Below are 22843 nucleotides of genomic sequence, written 5' to 3'. Positions count from 1 at the left end.
CACTCTCAGGCCATAGGAGCCTTGGTGTCTGCTGAATCAACTGTCAAATTCCCTCTGCCCTCCCTATCACTGCACCAGATACAACAGCACAGCAGAGGGTATCTCCGCACTTCATCCTACATTGCAGACTTGATATTCTGTCCTGGATTTGACCAAGGACCTATTTGAGTGAAAAGCCCAGCCTAGACTCCAAGGAAATTCAAACCTTTCTAGGTAAATAATTCTCTTCAAAGGAGGTCTGTTCGACTCGTGCTTATTCTACAATTCACCTTGAGAATGGCCAGTGGGTGGGTCCTCAAATGCAGATTTTGGGGATCTTGGAGCCAGAAAGGAATTCCCTGGGATAATTACCCTGTGGTTTTACAATAGCCAAGACATGGAAACAACCTAAATGTCCATCAACAGATGACTGGATAAAGATGTGATATATTTATACAGTGGAATACAATTCAGCCATAAAAACTGACAACGTAACGCCATTTGCAGCAACATGGATGTTACTGGAGAATGTCATTCTAAGTGAAGTAAGCCAGAAAGAGAAAGAAAATTACCGTATGAGGTCGCTCATATGCGGACTCTTAGAAAAGAAAACAACAAAAAAAATCAGTACAAAACAGAAAGAGTCTCATAGACATAGAATAGAAACTTGTGGTTGCCAGGGGGACGCGGGGTGGAAAGGGACAGATTGGGATTTCAAAATGTAGAATAGATAAACAAGACTGTACTGTGTAGCACAGGGAAATATATACAGGATCTTGTGGTGGCTCACAGCGAAAGAGAATGTGACAGTGAATGTATGTATGTTCATGTATAACTGAAAAATTGTGCTCTACACTGGAATTTGACACAGCACTGTAAAATGACTGTAACTCAATAAAGAAAAATGTTAAAACAAACTACCCTGTGGTGTAGCTTGACTCATCATCATCCTCTCCCCTTTTCTCCTGTCCGAGTGGCACTGTATCCTTAACTAAGCTTGGGGATCCCCTGAATCCCAGATCTTTATGACCTACAGGATTTACTCAAGCAGGTTCCCTCTATAAAGTCCGAGAAGGGTGCAGGCACTCCTATTCTGGGTTCAACTCCTGTCCATCCTCTTGCCCATCTCACTCATTCAGACCTATTCATTGAATCTGAATCTAGCGTTGAAGACAAACGCATGTGATTCCTGGCTAGGCCACTTACTCAGCCATGCAAGCTTGGTTGGTAGTCAACGCAACCTCTCTGAGTCTCACTCTCCTTGACAGGGATAATTATGCTTGCCTGTCCTGGGAAGAAAATATAGGGGCAAAGAGTAAAGACTAGACCCATATGTATAACATATGCTGCAGTGTGTCTGACACATAGAATCACAAAGTGCCCAGTTTAAAGTGGTTACTATGGTGATTGGTGTAGAGCTGGATACTCAAAGGTAAGGAGGGATAAAATGTGGACCCCGACCTCCACGACATGACAGTTGAGCGGGGAGCTAGCACAGTCATACTCCTGAACGATTGCCAGTAGAAGGCTGCACCTGATCAAGACCGCAAAGTGTGCATCGTGGGGGTTCAGAGAGTAGGAGGGGAAAGAGGCAGGGAACTCACCGTAGGCTTATACCAGACACTGCACCTGGCATGCTACGTCTATTCTCCCATTCAGTGCTGGTCACAGCCCTTCTGCAGGGGCAGTACTAAGAGTATGTCTATTTTACAATGGAGGGTCCTGAGGCTCCAGAAGAGCAAGTCACTGTAAGCTGGGATGGTCAAGTCATCCTCACAGAGGAGGCAGGATTTGAGCCAAGACTTGAAACGTGAATAGGATTCAGATAGGGAGAGGGTGAGGGGCCGGGGTTTCATGGGAGTGCGGAGGAACAGCTGGCCCACAAAGCCCTGAGTCAGCAATGCCCAAAGCCAGCAAGGGAGCAAGGCACTTCCCAACTGCTTCCTAGCAACTTCCCATCGCAACTCAGAGCCGCGTTATCTCTGCAGCCTCACTAATGGGAGGCTCCGGAGGGAAAGGTCATCCACCCTTATCTCATTGTCAGCCCTAAGCAAACAGATCGGGCCAAGGCAGCCAGGAGAGCATGTCCATACAGCTGTCGGGCACCAAATTGCACCCCCACCCCTCGAGTTGCCTGACAGCATGAATCTCAGCACTGAGAATAATCATAGCCTCCATTCCTTGGGCCCTCTGTCTGTATTATCTCACCGAATCCTCGCAACAGTCTTGTAGGTCCTATTCTACAGAGGGGGAAACTGGGGCTCAGAGAGGTCAAGTCGCTTACCCAAAGCACCACAGCACGTAAGAAGACACGGCTAGAGTGTGAACCCAGGTCTAATCCGACTGCAAATCCTGTCCTTAATCACTCGGGCTGTAAAGCCTCGTCTCACTAGCTCACAGCAGTTACAGGACCCAAACGGACACTATCCCCATGCTGTGTCTCTTTCCCCTGTTCATGCAGCCTCTCGACACTGTCTCCAGAAAACAAAGGCACCAGAACTCTGAAGAGAACAAATCATGAAAAGGATGGTGCACTCTCATATTCCCACTAACCTTTGCGCCCTGCAAATTCCCAAGCCCCAAGAGATATCCTTACCCTTTCCCCACTTCTTTTCCCCTTAAATGGTATCCACACACCCTGGTTTTGCTGTTGTCCCAGCACAATTATTCACAGTGGCCCTTTCACTCTTCAAAGGGTCTGCATGGATTGGACAAGAGAATGTACGATCCCCTTGCCTATGAAGAGGCCAAGCAGGCTCACACATCAGGGCTTTTTGCAAGGCTCACACACCTGCTGGGCCATGATCTGCAGCTCCCCTGAGTGAGGGTGGAGTTCGACCAGGGAGGAGTAGCCAGCCTCTCCATGAGGATGGAGTAAGGAATAAACAAACTATAAATGAGCTTTGGAGGACATTCTCAGTACATTCCAGTTGTTGGTCCTGGAGTGGTCAAGAAACAGGGGTCGAGGAATGCTTGGAATGCAGAACTTCCCTTGTTGGGAGCAAGTGGGGTTGAGCACAGCTGCCTTCACAGCACAGCTGTGCCTCAAATCTGAGGAGTACAGAGCGTTGGAGACTCAGATAGGAACAGCTGAAAGAAAGGTTACTTATTAGGTCAAGCCCACTCCCCTAGCCCCTGTTTTGCCTTAAACCACAGTGCAGGGCCCAGCTAAGTGCTGGGCCTGGGCTGCTTCTGGGAAAGTGACGCTCCCAAGACACAGTATGGCTTAGGGGACAGTTGAAGGAAGCAAGGGACCAAGGAAGCAGACGTCACGATAAATCAGAGCTCTATCATACTGGTGATTGTGCTCATGAGTCTACATAGGAAAGGACCTAAATAATGGCCAAGGAAACCTACCCGGGAGGAAGGGATTTCCTTCCCAGAATTCTAGCGTGATCTAATAGTGGAAAATCTATTACTGTGACTTATATGAGCAAACGAAACATTAAAAATCATGTTAATTTCGAAAGTTGCTAAGATGGCTTAAGTGAATATTTGATATATGTCATGTTGCCTAAAATGCTCAGAAATCAAAGATGTTATTGGGAACACAGAGGCCACAAATGAAAGCTCAAGATCGTGTTTGTTGATGCAATGCTACTGTCATTCTGATTAGAGTGAGGAAGATGATGGGAAAGCTTCCTATCGACACTATGATTTCCAAGTCTTGCTGAATATTAGATAGTGAGTTTGAAAAAGCTTAAAACCACTGAAAAGGAGGCTATTCTCAATTTCTCTACTGGCACCACAAATCACTAAAAATCTAGAACCCTTTTTGGCCTCAAGACAACTTTACACATCTAAAAATTAATAGGGACCCCAAGATCTTTTTTTGTGTGTGTATATATAGTTATATATATATCTGTGTCTATATATTTAGTGAAGTATAGTCAGTTTACAATGTTGTGTCAATTTCTGGTGTGCAGCATAATACTTCAGTCATACATGAACATACCTATATTCGGGTTCTATCTTTTTCACCATATGTTAGGACCCAAAGATCTTTTACGTGCATTATATCTGCCAATATTTGTTCTACAAAACATTACAACTGAAATGTTGATTCATTATTTTTAAAAAATCGTTTAAAAATACAATAAAAACTCATTACATCATGTTAACATAGACTACAAAATGAAATGAAAAATAACTTTTCTGAAAAGTGGAGAGTAGATTGACATTATTTTAGGCGTTTGAAAATCTCCTTAATACACGGCCCAACAGAATGCAGAGGGATTCATATACGTGCTTCTGCACTGTGTGACCATCTGAGAAAGAAGGGCTTGTGGAAAAAGCCACTGTACCCTCGTGAGGGAATCAGAGTGTAAAAGGTACCAGCAAAAGAAAATAAAGGGGCAAAACCCACAAAGGGGCCTGCAAGACCTCCCAGGCAGGGCCATTGCCTTACCACGTTTGCGCTTCTATAAAACTGCTTGCTCTAGGTAAATGAAACTTACCCCTAAAATCCCTTTGGTTCCCAAAAGCCCACTCCTGGTTGGTCCATTTCTAACACCTCATTTGCATATGGCATGAGTTTAATCGAAACCAAAAACCATATAAAAGCCTGTGTAAACCTACAGACGTGGTCCAGAGCTGGGAGTGTTAACCCCTCTGGGTCCGCCAGCGTAATAATAAACCAGAGTTCTCCAACCCTCCGAGTGTCGCTTGGTCTCTGGATGGGATTCAGGTTTCTGTAACAAAAACACCCCCTTAAAGGTTGACCTAAGGAAAGAACTAACAGATACAACAGTTTAGGAACGTGATGAAATGCAGTGTAGTTAAGCAAAATTCATATATCCTGGAAGAAATTGCACTAAAATCATACCTTCAAATGGAATTGAAATTTGGATTTGTTTTCTCCCCATAAAAATGTTTTTAAACATCAAAGAATGCTACCAGTCAAAGCTCTGGTGTACATCCCACTAAAAATCAAGGAAATTGTTTTAATAATCTTGAAGGGCAAGGTATCCCATCCCTAACCCACCCCACAATCTCCCAGGCTGAACATAGAATAAAGATTCCTTTTGATTCAGCCCAGGACAACTGTTGACACTTTCAGTCAATGGCCGTGCCTCAGGGGTAGCAGGGTTTTCTTTGGCTGAGCCGGTCCAGATTGACGCTTGGGCTGCTCTGGTTGGACGCATCCAGCGTCCCCACGATGCCGAGTTGCAAGTCCTGAAGCTTTCCATGTTCAAACACAAGAGACCGTGCTCTTGAGGGAAAAACAAACCAAAGGATAAATCTGACCCAGTCAGACTAGTACCTTCAGTTCCCCCCACCTTGGATAGCTACTGTTTCCTGAAGAGTTCGGTTTAATGATTTCAGTACTGTGTTTGGGTCCTCGCTTATGTCTGCAAATGATTTCCACGACACGAGTAATGTTGAAGAAGCTTGAATGGGGTACCTTTGTCCTACTGCTTCTATTCTCTCTGAGTTGATGATTATCATTTGCTATTTAAGCCATAAGCCCTTTCCCCTAGTTTGACACTACAGTAAAGCACACTGTTAGATCATGACTGCTCACTAGGTGCCCTTTCCCCTTAATCACTTTCTGAAGTGAGTAAGCACATGTACTTATTTGGCCTCACCCTCTTCAACATCAGACCCCGTCGTTCCTGTCTTCCTTAGATTCCCAGGGCGTCAGTCGCCCTTGAGCTCCCAGTCTTCACAACCCAGTCACGGTGCATCTTGAACATTGTTTAATACTGCTCCTGTTTGATTTCTGAATTTACAGATGCACAACCTCCAAGCACAATTAAAGATATCTTAGCGTTGTAAGTTTCCTGAAATGACTTCTCACAGAAGTCAGTGTGTATGAGACTAGTTAGCAGGAACGAGTTTGAGAAAGACTTTCTATGTCACACGTGCAAACACTGTCAATTTGAAGTTGCAACACTGAGTATGATAGAAAATAAACGACTTACTCAAAGTGCTGTGTTTTCAAACTGGCCCATAATGCTGTCTTTGAAAACGCCCAGAGCTTTACCAAGAGCTCTTCTCATCCAAACTTTAGTTCCCAAGTCACCACACAAACTGAGTTACTTGCAGGTGATTGGGTGGTAGTTTTTCCTAGTCTCTTTGGGAATCAAATTCCTTTTGCCAAATATTTTCATGAGATGTTTCTGACCTTCAAGAATAAAAATAATTACTATTCCATTCAAAGGTTCATTTCTTCCAAACTCTTAGTCGAAGGATCCCAAAGACAGTTCTTCAGGGGTAATGGCCCATCAGAGTTCTCCTACATTGGTTGGGGAAACAGGAAGAGATTTCCAGGCCTCCTCAATCAGGCAATTTGCCTCCCACCTCCAGAGGCACAGCAATCAGAGTATTTCATTTCTCTGTCATATCCTTCCTTGCTTGTTCTCTCTTTTTTCCTGAGCCTCTGGGTTCTGGAAATGTTTAAATAGGCTTTGTCTTTCGTCTCTCCTAGATGGTGCTGTCCCTCCTCTCAGGTCCTGAAGAAAAGGTTTGATTTCTGTAGTTTGTCCATATTTTGTCTCATTGTTTGGCTGAGAGTCACATCCTTTTCAGGGCTCTCCAGCCTGATCAATAGGGACATTTACACCTGCTTTAAAAACTATAAAAGGAAGAGGAAATAAAACTGAATAAATATTGGCGTTTGCAGCAAAAATAGTGCATTCATAGGGAACAATGAAAGAGTATCTTGTCTCTTCACAAAGATGGAAACTCAGGAATTTTGTTAAAAAATGAATAAAATTATTCACGGTTCAAGTAACTGAGGTAAATTGCATGAGAAGGGTCACCTTATTTTCCCATGAGTGGTCACCAGTGTCCTCTCCCTTTTTTCTTTGTGAGTATGCAAAAGCATGGCTTATGATCCAACATCGGTATTGACACACAGAGAAGAGGCCTGTAAACTGTTTATTTTGAAGTGGTGTGATATGAACCGTACCAGGGGCCATGAAGAAAGAGAGGAAGGCTACGTGAAAAGTCACACAAACACCGTGAAGATCAGGAGGAGCATTCAGATGGCACAGAGATACATGATAAGTAATACATGCTGCTTTAATCCACTACGTTTTGAGGTGGTTTACCAGGCAGCAATAGCTAAAACATGGTACACGATTTAAAAAACTCAAAGCTTTCTGGATTGCTCAGGGAATTGGAGGCTTTGATGAATCCGAAAATCTCTTCAAGTAAGACTTCCCGTCCATAGTCGATGCTTGTATGTGTTGCAAGACTTTAAACCTGGAACTACTCCTCCTGGTAAACATGACACCAGCATTTAAGTGTGAGAGGAATCAGTGTCCTCTTCTACTGGAAGAATCAGGAGATCTGCTCACTCAAAATTCGTATCTCCTGCGGGTTGCATTCTTTTCCCCTAAAACTCACACGCTGAAGTCCTAAACCTTACTACCTCATACACGATCTGCTATGGAGATAGGATCTTTATTGGCGGAATCAAGGGAACATATACGCATTACATGGGCCCTAATGCAAAATGACTTGTGCCCATATATAGAGGGGCAATGGGGACACCGAGACTCGCACGGAGGCGGGAAAATGGGAACCGGTACAGGGAGGTCTCTGCCATCTCTACAAGCCAAGGAGAGAGGCCTGGAACAGGTGCTTTCTTCACATGAGGCTGAAGGCAACAAACAAGCTGACACCTTGATTTGGACCTCCAGCCTCCGGATGCAGGAGACCTTAGTTTCATTTTGTTCGAAAAAGCCAAGCTCTGGCATTTTGCACATCAGCAAAGTGTATATTTTGTAGGCAGCAAAGAGAACAGTCTTAAGTGATTCCCATGAGAATCATACAGTCAATCAAGCAAAGAAACAAAGAGCAGCCAAATAATCGTACCTGATACCCGCTCAAGGCTGAGTATCCCAGCAAGGCACTTGCTTGTTCAGCCCAGGAAAGCGGCTTGCACATCGGACCAATGGCTGTGGCTCTCCGGTGCCGGTCTCTCATTGGCTGACTCCGAGCCGAGTGGTGTTTGAGCTTCTCTGATTGGACCTCGCATCAGCCGAGCCTCATATCACGAAGGTTTGCGGTTTCAATAGCAGAAGAGTAAAGCCTGGGAAAGAGTTGCAGGAGGCGTCCTGAACAAGTCTGCGTAGTACCTTCCGTTAGAAAGTTAAGTTTCTTCCGGGTACATTCGCGTCTGTGACAGAATTTTCTCCTTGAACTTTTTGATTTAGTTATTCGTTTGCTGTGATCGGATCCAAGCCATAAGCGAATTCCATAATGTGGGTAATGGAGAAAAGAGTTCGAATGGCATATATCGGTCCTATCAATACTGTAATCCATGCGTTGATCTTTATAATTTGTTGATTAAGCTGCGATTCCTTTCGCTCAAGTTCACCTTTGCATAAACAACAGCGTTAGATCGCGACTGTGCTCTGGGTGCCCTGCTTTCCGATTCACCCACTGAAGGGAATAATCACGATCCCGCGTTCCCCATCCCCATCTTCACACACATACACAAAATTCCATTTTTCCTTTACTTTCTCGATTTGATAGGTGCCACTCAACCTTGCACCTTCAGTCTTCACTCTCCAGACCCATTATGCAGCATTTATACCGCGTTTCACTAATGCTCTTATTTCATTTCCGAGTTTACAAACGCATCTGTCCCCCCAAGCAAGATAACAAGGTGTCAGTGTGTTCGATTTCTTAGAATTATTTTTACCTGGTACCATAACTAAGGGACCAGCATGCAAAAATAACTTTGGTGATATATCTCTGCATCATATTGAAAAACACTTGGATTTTAAAGCTGCAGCCATTAGCATGATATAAATTAGGTGATTTTGTGAAGTCAGCTCTTCCCTAACTAGTCTACATTTCTTTATGTTAAAATGCATTTGGTTCTGTGAGGTGTTTTGACTTCAGAAATTTTCTCCTGTGTTGACAACAATTTACAGTTTCTACGCAAAAATGTAAGCACTAAATTTTGCAGTAGATTGTAATGACAACTTGTGCAGCAAGCTCCTTTTCTCAAATCCTTCTATATTAATTTTTAGCACTCCAGAATAATATAAGTAATGAACCACCTGAGGGGGCTTATTTACCTTAATCCCCCTATTTTTGAACTCAAGAAGAGGTCTGGATGTAATATTGGCCTCCTTCATGCTTGCAATATTTTGTGAAATCTCTCTAGTGTCCTGTCCTGCACCCTATTTTATGCTTCAGCTCTCTCCAGGTAGAAAACTTTGTATTTGGTCTCTCTGAAGAATGGGCCCAAGAAATGTTTTGAATTTCCTAGTTCATATAGCTATTGTTTCTGTATCTGGCTGAGAGAGAAATATCCTTTATAAATTTCTACATCCTAGTCAAAAGGGTTATACCTACATCTTATTTTAAATGCCCAAATAAACACTTAACTGTCATGATGAAATGCTGGGCTTTAGGGCAAGCTGTGGTACATTGCAGAGGACTGAAATGCCACAGTGTGTTCTCTCTCCACAGATGTTGGAAGCTAGGAATCTGTTTAAAAACAAAAGTAATAGAAAACCGGCAACTTCTTTGAAATTCAGCAATACATTTATAGAAAAACGATACCAATAAAAATCGAAAAGTAATCTTCACGGGCCATGAAGAACAAACAATGGAAAAGAAAACATATGCATCTCAACATGAATATGAACATTCAAACCACTGGAGGGCAAAGGGGACATATTTCTTCTGATGTTGCTCCTAATCCTGCTCTAAATTGATGCCAACGCTGAACACAGGATCTGCCTGGATTCATGTCCTTCAATCCCCAGGATTCAATCCAAGTAAGAAACCAAAAAGAACAGGCAAATTACCACAGTTCCTTCCACCTTAATCTCTAGGCTGATTTTTATAGAAAGGCTATGATGTGTTCAGCTCTGCTCACTGGACCACACTTTGAGCCAATGACTGTGGCTCACAGGCTGCCAGTCCCCCATTGTGTGGAACAGCGGAGCCAGGAGCTTGAGCTGCTCTCACTGGACACTCTTCAATCGATATAAAATTGCCAGTCATGAAAATGTGTGTTTTAAAATATCAAAAGTTTGTCTGCCTGGGAAGAATCGATTGGCTACCTCTGAAAGGACTTGAAAAGTAATTTCAAAAACCCGGGACTTAGAAAAGTGAAATGTGTCTGAAAACTTCCGTTTAGCAATTTCTGTACTAAACACCAGTCCCCATTTGTATAGTTCAATGTATGCTTAAACTGGGAAACTTTGAAAAAGGTAACAGGGGTAGTTGATGGCTGTATCTGCTCCTTCACTTCATCTATCTATTGCATATCACACACAAAACACTTCTGAAATTGTCCATAGTGCACTCGTGGGAGGAGAAGAAAATGGGAAATGAAAATGATACAAAGCTAATTTCAACCTTACAGAACTCTATAAATGCTGACCTACAGAAAGCACTAAACCTGAGTTCAAGGAAAAGTTGGATTTCAGTAGTTTCTCTTGCTTTTATCTCATGGTTTGCCTCAGACTCACGTTCTATACAGTTTCCTTCATCCAAATCAACGGGTACTGAAAAGTATTTTAATTCATTTATTAAAGTATAGTTGTGAGAATATTATATATTAGTTTTGGATGCACAACATAGAGATTCAACAGTTTTATAGATGACATTCTGTTTAAAATTTCTACAAAATAATGGCAATATTTCCCTGTGCTGTTCAGCATTTCCTTCTTGTGCAATTACAAGCTGCAAAATGAGCCCTTTAATATATGATGAAAACCTGAGTTCTAATGTAAATCACAGTAAATTTCAAAGGATTGAAATCCCACAGTGGGGGCTCCCTCTACCAATGTAGGAAGCTAGAAATTAAATTAAAAGGAAAGGAATTGGAAAATCACTGAGTACTTCGAAATTCAGCAACATACCTACAGAGAAATGAAAGAAAAAGAAGACAATGCACCAAGAATAAAAATAATGGATATTAAATTAAATTAATACCATCATAGGCATTAACACTGAAATCACGTGAGGTCGAGGAAGGAGGCATCTCGTTCTCTTGATGCCCAACATCCCCCTCTTATTTTGATGCCAGGACGTAGACACGTCTCACTACCAGATCAGGAGGCCTATACTTAAATCACCATGGTTAAAAGCAATTAGTTGAAGGAAAAACTCCAGGCACAGTATCACACCACCTTCCCCCTAAATTTGCAGGCTGAGTATCACAGGAAGCCTCTTAAACATTCGGTCCTGGTCTCCTCACCATACTTTGGGCCAATTGCTGTGCCCCCAAGGGGTGCGAGTCCCTCACTGGCTGCTGCTAGTGGAGACTGCAGTTGCAGCTGGTCTCATCAGATACTCCCAGCATCCGTGCAAAATTGCAGTTCAATCAAGACTTTTGCTTCAAAAGTGAAAAGTTAGCTGCAGAAAAATAGAATCAGATCATTATAAATTAGGTAGAAGAGAAATTTCCAAAGGTATGGCTCTTGAGTCACCCAGTGAGTCTAGAAAATTTGCTTTATCTCTTTTTACGGTATGTTTGGGTCCTATTATTTTATGTATTGAATGGCATTGAGATTTGAAATATGTTGAAGGAGTGTGAAAGGGCAAGTTTGATTTTTGTATCTGCTACTGTAATTTGTCTGTCCCTATTTCACACATTAAAAATCCCGGATGATACTGCTACATCCACGGGGAAGAATGACAACATAAAAAGGCAAATTAAGTTGTTAGGGAGATAACTTTGGCAGTAAAGATCCCTAAAAAGGCTGACCTAGAGATATAACTAATAGAAACGACCATTTCGGAAGGGAGGACGTGCAGTATGGTGAAGAAAGTTGCACGGGTTTCCATGGAACCCATGGCTCTACAGACGTACACTCAAGTGGAGTTGATAAGGTTCATAATGTTTCCCTCAGGGAAGAAACGCTTTAAAGATGGACAGGGTGGCACAGGTTGACAAACCAGAGTGGATGGGACTCTTCAGTGCTACTGGTCTTTTCGTGCCAAGTGAGTGGCTCTGAAAAGAGCCTTTGGCTTGTGATGCTCAGGTGGTCCTGAGGCAGCTTATTCGCACATGGTGTACCTGATGACAGCCTTGGTGCCCTCGGACATGGCGCACTCGCCAATCTCCCCGGGCAGCAGCAGGCACACCGAGGTCTGGATGTCTTCGTAGGTGATGGTGACGCGGTTTTGGGAGCGGGCCAGGCGCGCGGCCTCGCTGGCGATGCGCTCGAAGATGTCCTTAACGAACGAATCCATGACGCTCACGGCCTCCTGCGAGAGGCTCAGGCCTGTGTGCACCCGCTTCAGCACCCTGCCGAAGTAAGAGGCGAAACTGGCGAAGCTGTCTGCTGGGCGGCGGCGGCGGTGTTGGCGGCGCACGGGTGTCTCCTGCTTCGGCGTCTTCTGCTTCGGCATCTTCTGCTCTGGGCTCTTGGACTCGGCTTCTTTGCGCTCCTCAGTGTCCACGATCTCCTCCGAAGTACGGGAAGACCACGGCTCAGCTATGTTGGAGTCGCTCGCCTTCCCCACAGCTCAGAAGGAAAGGCAAAGGCAACTGCGAGGACCGGCTTATAAAGGCTGCCTTGCCTGACGTCACGGCCAATCTGCAGATCTGATTGGGTAGGATGCGGGGCAGGGAGCCGTGTCGCTAAGGCAGGCCATGTCACGTGTCCTTAGATGCCCCGCGGCTTGGCCGCACATCAACCAGTCCGAGTGGCAATCTGGTGACCTTTAAACTTTCCGTGACCCCCACCAGGTGACCTGTAAACTTTCCATGACCTCCACCAGAAAAGCTTTGCAACCCGCAAGGTCGTGTCGGAAAAGGTCATCCGTTCCCCTCAGCTGCTTTATGCCTGCCAGTTATGCGTGAGAAGTTTGCAAAGAGGTCACCCACCTCTCCTACGCGGAAGAAAACTCACTTTGATCTCTCTGAGAGGGTCTGACCTCCGCAACCCAAGCGCGTGCCGCCTCAGAACGACTGGCCCCCTGGGGGCCGTTTGACTTGCGCCCAGAAGCTGCTCTTTCGCGGCTGAGTGCGCGGCGTGGCTTGAGGAGGAGCCGTCCGACTCGGTGAGCGGAGGGCGCCTCAAAATCGTAGACACGACTGAGCAGCTCTAACCTGCAATTCTTATCAAAACCTTCAGTGAATCAGAAGAAAGAGAATGGCAAAACCGCATTCTCCACAGACGGAACCCTACAAAAGTGGGATACCTGTACAGAAATATTAAAAATATTTAGTATTTGCCAAATTTTTAATCGTTTTTTAAACATTCCCTACGTTCCCCCCAAATACCACACATAGTTGATTTGTTGAAAAAACTATGCGCTCTCAGTTGAAAGGACCTATTGTTTGTAATTCCTTAGAAACCTTTAGAGTGAGAGGAAAATAGTCAATTAAAGGGAACTTTTTAAAAAATTAAAAATATATTCCTTTCAAAAATCAGTAAGAATTCAAGCAAAACATATCTTTAACGTCTTTATAGAGAAATAAATTACAGATATTGAACCAAAGAGGACTTAGGAATAACTGAAGAACTAGAAGTCTTCAATGAGCTATGATCCTAATGCTCATGCTCCCAAGTGTCCTGCGGGACCTTCAAGAAATGAACGGTTAATTCTACCTCTAATAAGGTAGTTCCCGTCATGAAAGGAAAGGTTCTGTTTTTTATTACTAGTAACTATTATATGAAGACAAAGCCATGGAAGAAAGTTTGCAACAGGCAATTATTTGGACTGTGATGACGATGATAATATGAACCCTAACGTTTTTGGAGGACGCTGTTGTGATTACAAATTCTTAAGCAGATTGTTTTCCCTCACCCAAAATCAAGGACCTGGAGTGGAATTCTTTGGGGGTAGGGGGCATCTGCCATTTCCACTAAGAAAAGTCCTGCTTTTCATTAACGGTGCAGTCATTCCAGTAACTACATTTATTAAAGGTCTCAGTGGACTACTGATGTCTGTCACTTTTCACGCATAGCTGAGCGCTTTAATTACTATATATGAATACTTTTGTCAAGTTATTTTTCATGTTTTAAATGGAAAATTTTCTCATTTTCTTTTCCACTTATTGACCAAATTAGAAGGGCAAGTGACCCATTAAACTACTCTGCAACCTAAGAGACAACTGACCCTCATACTGGTGCCCTGGAGGTACCTCTCCATGGGTGTGTCCAGCAGGATAGGCAGACTTTTTACTTGTCGGCTCAGAACTCTCAAGCAGCAAGGCAGAAGTTATGTGTCCTCTTAAGGATTAGTTCTGTAATGGACGTAACGTCACTTCTCCCATACTCCATTGATCAAAGACATTACAGGTCTACCAGAGTCAAAAAGAGGGGAAAACAGACAGGACTTTTCCGTTGGAGAAGCGTCCAGGAACAAGCAGCCTTTGTGAAGTCAATGAAAGGCATCATACAACGCATGCTTCTCGAGATGCTGCTGGGTGCTACACACATGATATATCCGTAGCACAAAGTCCTGGTATCCTTGCACCACAGTGTTAATCCATGGAATACTTTCCCACTTTATTCTCTGCTATATGGGTGACCGCAGGCATGCAGTGAATCCCTATAATCCAGGGCAGAGTTTTCACTCTAGTGGCATGAGTTTTCTGACCATTGTAGACATTCCCTCCCACCCCCGAGTCCCTGGACATAGAGACACAGACATACAGATGGACAGAAAGGGGAATGCATCAAATGAGTAAATGTTAAAACAAACTCTACCAGAAACTGATCTCAATATCAGATTTATTTTGATTTCCACATTAATGATCTTATCTCCAAACAAGATTATATCTGAGGTACTGGGGGTTAGGACTTCAATATAAGAACTTCAGGAGGGTACACTTCAACTTACATGTAATGTGAAATCTGAACTGTGGATCGGCACATATGCTGCCTCTTCCATCATACTGATTATTCCAATTTGGAATATGGATTATTCCATATTTCCAATTAAGAGAAAAAAGATGACCTCATTCATCCTCTTTGTACTCAGACTATTCATTGTTTAATTTATTAAAAACTTTTTTTCTCATTTCTAGCTTCCTACCTCTGTGAAGAGGGAAGATAACTCTGTGATTTCAACTCTTAGAAATTGTTGATGATTTTCTTTAAACCCCTTATTAGTTCAATATTTTAAAGAATGGTCTTTGTACTTTTAAATTAACTTGTAATTTCCCCTGTGAAGAATATCACTTTGAGCCAAACATAGAGACACAGTCTGGATAATCTGCAAAATCAAAACTTTCCTTGAGCCCATCAGAAGAGGGATAGGAAACGCTAAGAGAGGCAAATCTATTTATCTTTGGCAGGACTGCACTAACTCAAGAGAAAGGGTGTGGGCAGGGCAGGGTACTCAAATTGCTTTACTAAGTAGTGCAGGCATGAAGGAAAGCAATTCCTGATCCAGGACTGTGTACAAACCTGTTTGTTTCTTGTTCTGTCCAATGTGGAAGATCTCTGATGAGCTACTGTACTTCCAGAGTTCTCCTTGGGATCATTAGAGTAAGGATTTAGGATAAATTCACTCTCCTCATGAGGGTCATTAGCTAAAATTATTCTGAAATATTAGAAAAATGTCAGTAAAGAATTTGAAAAAAAAAAAGATCTTCTTCCCAAGGAGACTAGGAAAAATGATCGTGAAATCAACTACAAGTAATTCCCTCTGAATAGTCCTCCAAGATTGCCATACAGATAGGGAACAAAACTTTGAGAGCCAAAGGCTCTTTGGAAATCATGCTCATTTTCAAAGATGGAACTGTGAACCAATTTGAATGCACAGCATTTCACAAGTCCTTTCATTTCCATCATGTTCATTACTGCTATTTCAAAATCCCAGTGTTTGTCCATATGACGTACACGTTTTGGCAACCTGGATCTTGCCTACGAGTCTCCTGCATATTGTTTTATGTGAGAACTTATTTTTAAGAAAATGAGTCCTTTAGGACATTTTTATAGTTTTTTTGTGTGTTTTGCACCTAAAATTTCAGAAATCGAATTAAAGTATTAGTGAAACAACATTTAAAGTGTACCATACAGACAGCGAAGACTGGGAGTGCAGGGGTGAATGACTGATATGAAATCTAGGAGAGAGAGAGGAAAATGAGTTTTGATGTGAAGACTGGAAGGTGAAGTGGGTACATTTGATCATTTACTCAGAGGGTGATTGAAGGTAAAGGGGACCTGATGCGCAATTATTCTCTAACGGTATGGTTAACAGTAAAGACTAATTGAAGCAAGGTTCAAACTTCCAATTTTAAAATAAAGAAGTCCCAGGGATCTAACATACGACATAGTGGCTATAGTTAAATACTGTATTGTATATCTGAGTGTTGCTAAGAAAGCAGTTCTTAAAAGTTCTCATGAGAGGAAAAAAAATTTGTATCTCTGTCTGGTGGTGGATGGAAACTAGAATTATAGGGGTAATCATTTCAAACTATATATACATATATTGAATTATTATGTTGTACACTTGAAACTAATATAATGTTATGTGTCAATTATGTCTCGATAAAAAAAACTAATTGGGAGAAACAAGCTTACTACCTCAATTACAAATTATAAGCAACAGCCCTGGAAAACAGTATTAATATAGCAAACATATCACAGTCAAATCTACTCAACATTACCTTTGTTATAGAATTTATTGGAAAACGTAAGAGAAAACCTAACTATGGTACAGAAATTTAAAATATTTAAAAGTTCAAGGAAAAAATACCCATTCCAGGCTCCCAAGGAACTGGAGTTGCTACTCTGAGTCGTTCAGATTAATCTGAATCTACCCCTTCCATGTTTGTAATCTATTCTGTTTGAAAACGTAAACATTCACGATATCAACAATGGCTTCGTGAGGCTGATGAAGCATCTAATCAAAGTAGCTCAACCCTCATTTAGCTCTGAATTTACCCATCATGGATATGCAGCCACTGAGTCACAGCCTTTGGCCCAGTGGATGATCAATCAGGTGACTCAAACTGAAGTGACGAGTCTTACTGGATACTCAGTCTTTGAGACTGAGGGAGAAGCCGGTATCATACATTACCTGCTGTTTCTTTCTTTCTTTGATTAGTTGTATGCATTTAATCATGATCATAAAAATACGAATCCAGATCTGTCAGTGGACATATCTCCTGTCAGTTTCACCAAGTCAGAGAATAATACAAATTAATAGCATTAAAATGATTTTCCTTGACTTAGTCTCCATATTTTAACTCAGGCTATTTGAATGGTCAGTTTAAAAACAAAACAAAACAAAACAAAACTCTAACCGCAGGGCTCTGACAAGATAAAACCCATAACATTAAATGGCCAGCTATGCATTCAGCGGCAGAAACTAACAGACTTTGGTATAATTGCAGATGATTGAATGACTACCCCCTTGGTGAAAGCTGAACCTTTTCTATTGGGAAAAAGAGATGCCACGAAAAATTCTATTCCAAGTCTTAGCTCCGGCAAGGATGAGAGAAGTTTCTCCTTGAGAATTTGCAATCGCAAGAGTTCCCTCATGTAACTCTGGGGTTCAAATCAACACTATCAGCATGGCCCAAATAATATCTAGTCACAACCCACACATAAGGAAAACGCAAATCTAATCCATTCTGGAGGGCTTTAACCTTAATTGAGGCTTTTTCAAGATTCTTACGGATTAAGTTCCTATATACAGACACATCATCCAAAAAAAAAAAAAAAAAGCCACTCTCAGCAAAAGCAAACAATACACCCAGATGGAAATGAAGAATTAGTACCAAATGCTAATCTTAAGAAGTATATTTAGCATGTTTATATAAATGATGAGATATATAAAATATGAGGTAGAAATAGCTAATTATCAACAAAGTGTTAGATGAATTTTCTAAACTAAAAATCATAACCACTAGAAAAAAAGATTAAAGAAATTTTACAGAACCAATGAGATATAGCTGGATAGAAGATTGGTGAAGTAGAAGACAGAAAAAATAATAGAAATAATACAGAATTCTTCACAGAAAGTAAAAGGAAAAAAAGGATTAAAGTGGTGCAAAGAGACTTAAGAATGAAATAAGTAGGTATTAAGTATCGCATAGGCATTCCAGGAGCATAAAATTGGGTAACTAGGGGGGAAATAATATGAAAGAAAAATGATTGATGATTTCCCAGAACTGGGGAAAGCCGTAAGTTCCTCCATTCAGGAAGCAGACCTGACACATCAGAGTAAACAGCAAAGGTAACCCTAGAGATCAAAATAGCTGACAAAAAGACACGATGGCTAAAAAAAGAATACCAAATAGTGGGACAGCAGGCCTCTTTTTCTTAATAAATTCAAGCCCAAAGCAAGTGCTGAGGCAAAGTACCTGTCATCCTAGTGTGGCGTATCTAGCCAAAGTATCATTTAATAATGAAGCTGTGCTACACACGAAGATGGACTGCCCAAACCACATTCAAGGGAAGAATTGCTCCACTGGCTGCTGAGAGTACAGTCAGTTGCCAGTCCTCAGCCATTGGCCCTTTCGGGTATTTCCTCAGCTTTGGAGAGCTAATGTGCCCAAGGTCAGGGACTTCCCAAGATGGTCACATCCAATGTCTGATCAAGGAGAAAGTATAACTATATGGCTCATCCCATCCTCAGATGTTAATTCTGATCAACACTCCCGCAAAATTAGCCCCGTATCAAGGCTGGTTTCCCTCAAGATCTTAACTCAGAAATAAAGAGTTTTGAGAAAAATGATATCTTACTGTGTTTACACCAGCTGACACCATGTTAAAGGAACTTCTAAAGAATGTAACTTAGGAAGATGGAAAAAGGTCACAACAGATAATATGAGATGCAGATAGGAATGGTAATAGAATAAAGTAGCAAATAAAGGCAAATGTAAAGCAATGGCTGTATACAAAAGTTTACAGTAATGATTACAGTTCCTCTGAATAATCAAGTAAACAAGACACAGCTAAACACTGCAGTTATGCATCACTTGGATGATGCAAATACCCAGTGAGAACAGCTCAGGTCCTATTCTGCACTGATTCAACCAGTGGTGGACTGGTAGCTTCTAAGCCACAACTTTGGCCCAAAGTGTGGGAAAGTGACCAAGGATGAACCAATGAGAGCATTCCTGGGAGTTTCAGCCTTGGAGACGGTGGAGTACACTGTAGGAACTCCTTCCCTGTTCTTTGTTTGTGTGCTACCTTGATTTAATCATGGTTAAGTTAACGATACGATTTCAGAGATTATATGCTATATGTCTCTTGTAAATTGCATCCTACAAAGGGAAAGCTTTAAATAGTAATACATCAGGTGGGACTTTTGTATTCACACTGGTAAATGGGACTCTTCAAAAATCAAGAATACCAAGGTTTGACTGGTTTCATCATCACGCAATGTTCTCCGGTAATAAAAATGAGCTTTTCCCCCTTCATCTTGGAACCATTTTATGAGAAGTAAAATTCCCATAAATGCCAAATGGGAATACATTTGGAATCCTGACCACTTCAGGTGAGACCACGTTGATGACCCCGTTTTTGGCCATTCCTCTTAAGCCCTTTTCTGTCTCAATTTCGGCGATTTGTTGGTATGGAAACACATTTTTAAAATGCTTTTGTCTCTATTGTCAGGTATCCTTGATAGAAATACGCTTTTGATTTTAATCTATTTCCATTTATCGATTCCAATCTTCCACCTAAGTTGATTTTTTAGCGAATTAGGGAAATCATGCTTTTGAACTAACAGCTCTTAGGTTTCTTTATCAATGCAAGTGTGTGTGGTATTTGGGGTGAACCTAAGGAATGTTTAAAAAACGATTTAAAATTTGGTGAATGTTAAATATTTTTAATATTTCTGTGCAGCTATCCCACTTTTGTAGGGTACCGTCTGTGGAGAATGCGGTTTTGCCATTCTCTTTCTTCTGATTCACTGAAGGTTTTGATAAGAATTGCAGGTTAGAGCTGCTCAGTCGTGTCTACGATTTTGAGGCGCCCTCCGCTCACCGAGTCGGACGGCTCCTCCTCAAGCCACGCCGCGCACTCAGCCGCGAAAGAGCAGCTTCTGGGCGCAAGTCAAACGGCCCCCAGGGGGCCAGTCGTTCTGAGGCGGCGCGCACTTGGGTTGCGGAGGTCAGACCCTCTCAGAGAGATCAAAGTGAGTTTTCTTCCGCGTAGGAGAGGTGGGTGACCTCTTTGCAAACTTCTCACGCATAACTGGCAGGCATAAAGCAGCTGAGGGGAACGGATGACCTTTTCCGACACGACCTTGCGGGTTGCAAAGCTTTTCTGGTGGAGGTCATGGAAAGTTTACAGGTCACCTGGTGGGGGTCACGGAAAGTTTAAAGGTCACCAGATTGCCACTCGGACTGGTTGATGTGCGGCCAAGCCGCGGGGCATCTAAGGACACGTGACATGGCCTGCCTTAGCGACACGGCTCCCTGCCCCGCATCCTACCCAATCAGATCTGCAGATTGGCCGTGACGTCAGGCAAGGCAGCCTTTATAAGCCGGTCCTCGCAGCTGCCTCTGCCTTTCCTTCTGAGCTGTGGGGAAGGCGAGACACTCCGACATGGCTGAGCCGTGGTCTTCCCGCACTTCGGAGGAGATCGTGGACACCGAGGAGCGCAAAGAAGCCGAGTCCAAGAGCCCAGAGCAGAAGACGCCGAAGCAGGAGACACCCGTGCGCCGCCAACGCCGCCGCCGCCGCCCAGCAGACAGCTTCGCCAGTTTCGCCACTTACTTCCGCAGGGTGCTGAAGCGGGTGCACACAGGCCTGAGCCTCTCGCGGGAGGCCGTGAGCGTCATGGATTCGTTCGTTAAGGACATCTTCGAGCGCATCGCCAGCGAGGCCGCGCGCCTGGCCCGCTCCAAAAACCGCGTCACCATCACCTACGAAGACATCCAGAGCTCGGTGTGCCTGCTGCTGCCTGGGAAGTTCGGCAAGTCTGCCGTGTCCGAGGGCACTAACGCTCTCATCAAGTACATCTTATGCGAATGAGCTGCCTTAGGACCACCTGAGCATCACAAACCAAAGGCTCTTTTCAGAGCCACTCACTAGGCAGGAAAAGACCTGTAGCGCTGACGAGTCCGAGCCACTCTGGTTTGTCGACCAGTGACACTCTGACCATCTTTAAAGCGTTTCTTCCCTGAGGGAAACATTATGAACCTTATCAACTCCACTTGAGTGTACGTCTGTAGAGCCATGGGTTCCATGGAAATCCGTGCATTTTTCTTCACCATACTGCACGTCCTCCCTTCCGAAATGGTCGTTTCTATTAGTTATATTTCTAGGTCAGCCTTTTTAGGGGTCTTTACTGCCAAAGTTATCTCCCTAACAACTTAATTTGCCTTTTTATGTTGTCATTCTTCCCCGTGGATATAGCAGTATCATCCGGGATTTTTAATGTGTGAAATAGGGACAGACAAACTACAGTAGCAGATACAAAAATCAAACTTGCCCTTTCACACTCCTTCAACATATTTCAAATCTCAATGCCATTCAGTACATGACATTATAGGACCCAAACACACTGCCAAAAGAGATAAAGCAAATTTTCTAGACTCACTGGGTGACTCAAGCGCCATACCTTTGGAAATTTCTCTTCTACCTAATTTATAATGATCTGAGTCTATTTTTCTGCAGCCTGTAACTTTTCACTTTCGAAGTAAAAGTCTTGACTGAACTGCAATTTTGCACGGATGCTGGGAGCGTCCGATGAGACCGGCTGCAACCACAGTCTCCAGTAGCAGCAGCCAGTGAGGGACTCGCACCACTTGGGGCCACAGCAATTGGCCCAAAGTGTGGTGGGGTGACCAGGACCGAACTTATAAGAGGCTTCCTGTCATACTCGGCCTGCAGATTAAGGGAGAAGGAGGTGTGATAGTGTCCCTGAAGGTTTTCCTTCAACGACTTGCATTTAACCATGGGGATTTAAGTCTAGGCCTCCCGATCTGGTAGTGAGACATGTCTCTATCTCCTGGCATCAAAATAAGAGGGGGATGTTGGCCAGTTAAGCAAACTAAGATGCCTCCTTCCTCGACCTCAGGTGATTTCAGTGTTCATGCCTATGATGATATTAATTTAATTTAATATGCATTATGTTTTCTTCCTGGTGCATTGTCTTCTTTTTCTTTCGTTTCTCTGTAGGAATGTTGCTGAATTTCAAAGTACTCAGTGATTTTCCAATTCCTTTCCTTTTAATTTAATTTCTAGCTTCCTACATTGGTGGAGGGAGCACCCACTCTGGGATTTCAATCCTTTGAAACTTACTGTGGGTTTTCATTAGAACTCAGGGTGTCATCATATTTTAAAGGGCTCGTTTTGCACCTTGTAATTGCACGACAAGGAAAAGCTGAACAGCACAGGGAAATATTGTCATTATTTTGCAGAAATTTTAAACACAGTGTCATCTATAAAACTGTTAAATCACTATGTTGTAAATCCAAAACCAATATATAATATTGTCACAACTATGCTTCAATAAATATGTTTTTTTTAAGAAACTTTTCAGTACCTTTTGATTTGGATGTAGGAAGCTGTGCAGAACATCACTCTCAGTCAAATCATGAGCTAAAACCTAGAGAAACTACAGAAATCCAACTTTTTCTTGAACCCAGATTTAGTGCTTTCTCTAGGTCAGCATTTATGGCGTTCTGTGAGGCTGAAATTAGCTTTGTATCACTTTCATTTCCCATTTCCTTCTCCTTCTCCCGCGAGTGCACTATGGACAATTTCAGAAGAATTTTGTGTGTGCTATGCACTAGATAGATGAAGCGAAGGAGCAGACACAGCCATCAACTACCCCTGTTATATTTTTCAAAGTATCCCAGTTTAAGCATACATTGAACTATACAAATTGGGACTGGTGGTCAGTACAGAAATTGCAAAACAGAAGTATTCAGACACATTTGACTTTTCTAAGTCCCTGGTGTTTGAAATTACTTTTCAAGTCCTTTCGGAGGTAGCCAGTCAATTCTTCTCAGGCAGAA

The 22843-nt window shown here is 42.7% G+C and overlaps 2 protein-coding genes across 2 annotated transcripts; one reads left to right on the top strand and one right to left on the bottom strand.

The window, feature by feature from the left end:
- Window positions 1-10466: 10466 nt before the first annotated feature.
- LOC140691816 (histone H2B type W-T-like) lies at window positions 10467-16193 on the bottom strand. The gene is made up of 4 exons (XM_072955951.1): window positions 16189-16193; window positions 12816-13015; window positions 11978-12428; window positions 10467-11313 (listed from the first exon to the last, which is right to left on the bottom strand). Exons 1-4 carry the CDS (start codon window positions 16191-16193, stop codon window positions 11310-11312), a joined length of 660 nt encoding a protein of 219 aa, XP_072812052.1. The 3' UTR covers window positions 10467-11309.
- Window positions 16194-20423: 4230 nt separating this feature from the next.
- LOC140691815 (histone H2B type F-M-like) lies at window positions 20424-20852 on the top strand. Its single transcript, XM_072955950.1, has one exon. It carries the CDS (start codon window positions 20424-20426, stop codon window positions 20850-20852), a length of 429 nt encoding a protein of 142 aa, XP_072812051.1.
- Window positions 20853-22843: the final 1991 nt, after the last annotated feature.

The sequence above is a fragment of the Vicugna pacos genome, chromosome X (genome assembly GCF_048564905.1).
Source record: "Vicugna pacos chromosome X, VicPac4, whole genome shotgun sequence".
NCBI lineage: Eukaryota > Metazoa > Chordata > Mammalia > Artiodactyla > Camelidae > Vicugna > Vicugna pacos.
Note: the sequence above shows the minus strand (reverse complement) of the source record. Positions and strands in the feature narration are given on the sequence as shown.

Excerpts from the sequence above, each read along its gene's own strand:
- LOC140691816 (XM_072955951.1), bottom strand. Across the intron at positions 12,429-12,815 it reads ACCCTCTCAGAGAGATCAAA|CTGTGGGGAAGGCGAGCGAC; the intron begins GTGAGTTTTCTT and ends TTTCCTTCTGAG.
- LOC140691815 (XM_072955950.1), top strand. The coding sequence starts at position 20,424 with ATGGCTGAGCCGTGGTCTTCCCGCACTTCGGAGGAGATCGTGGACACC.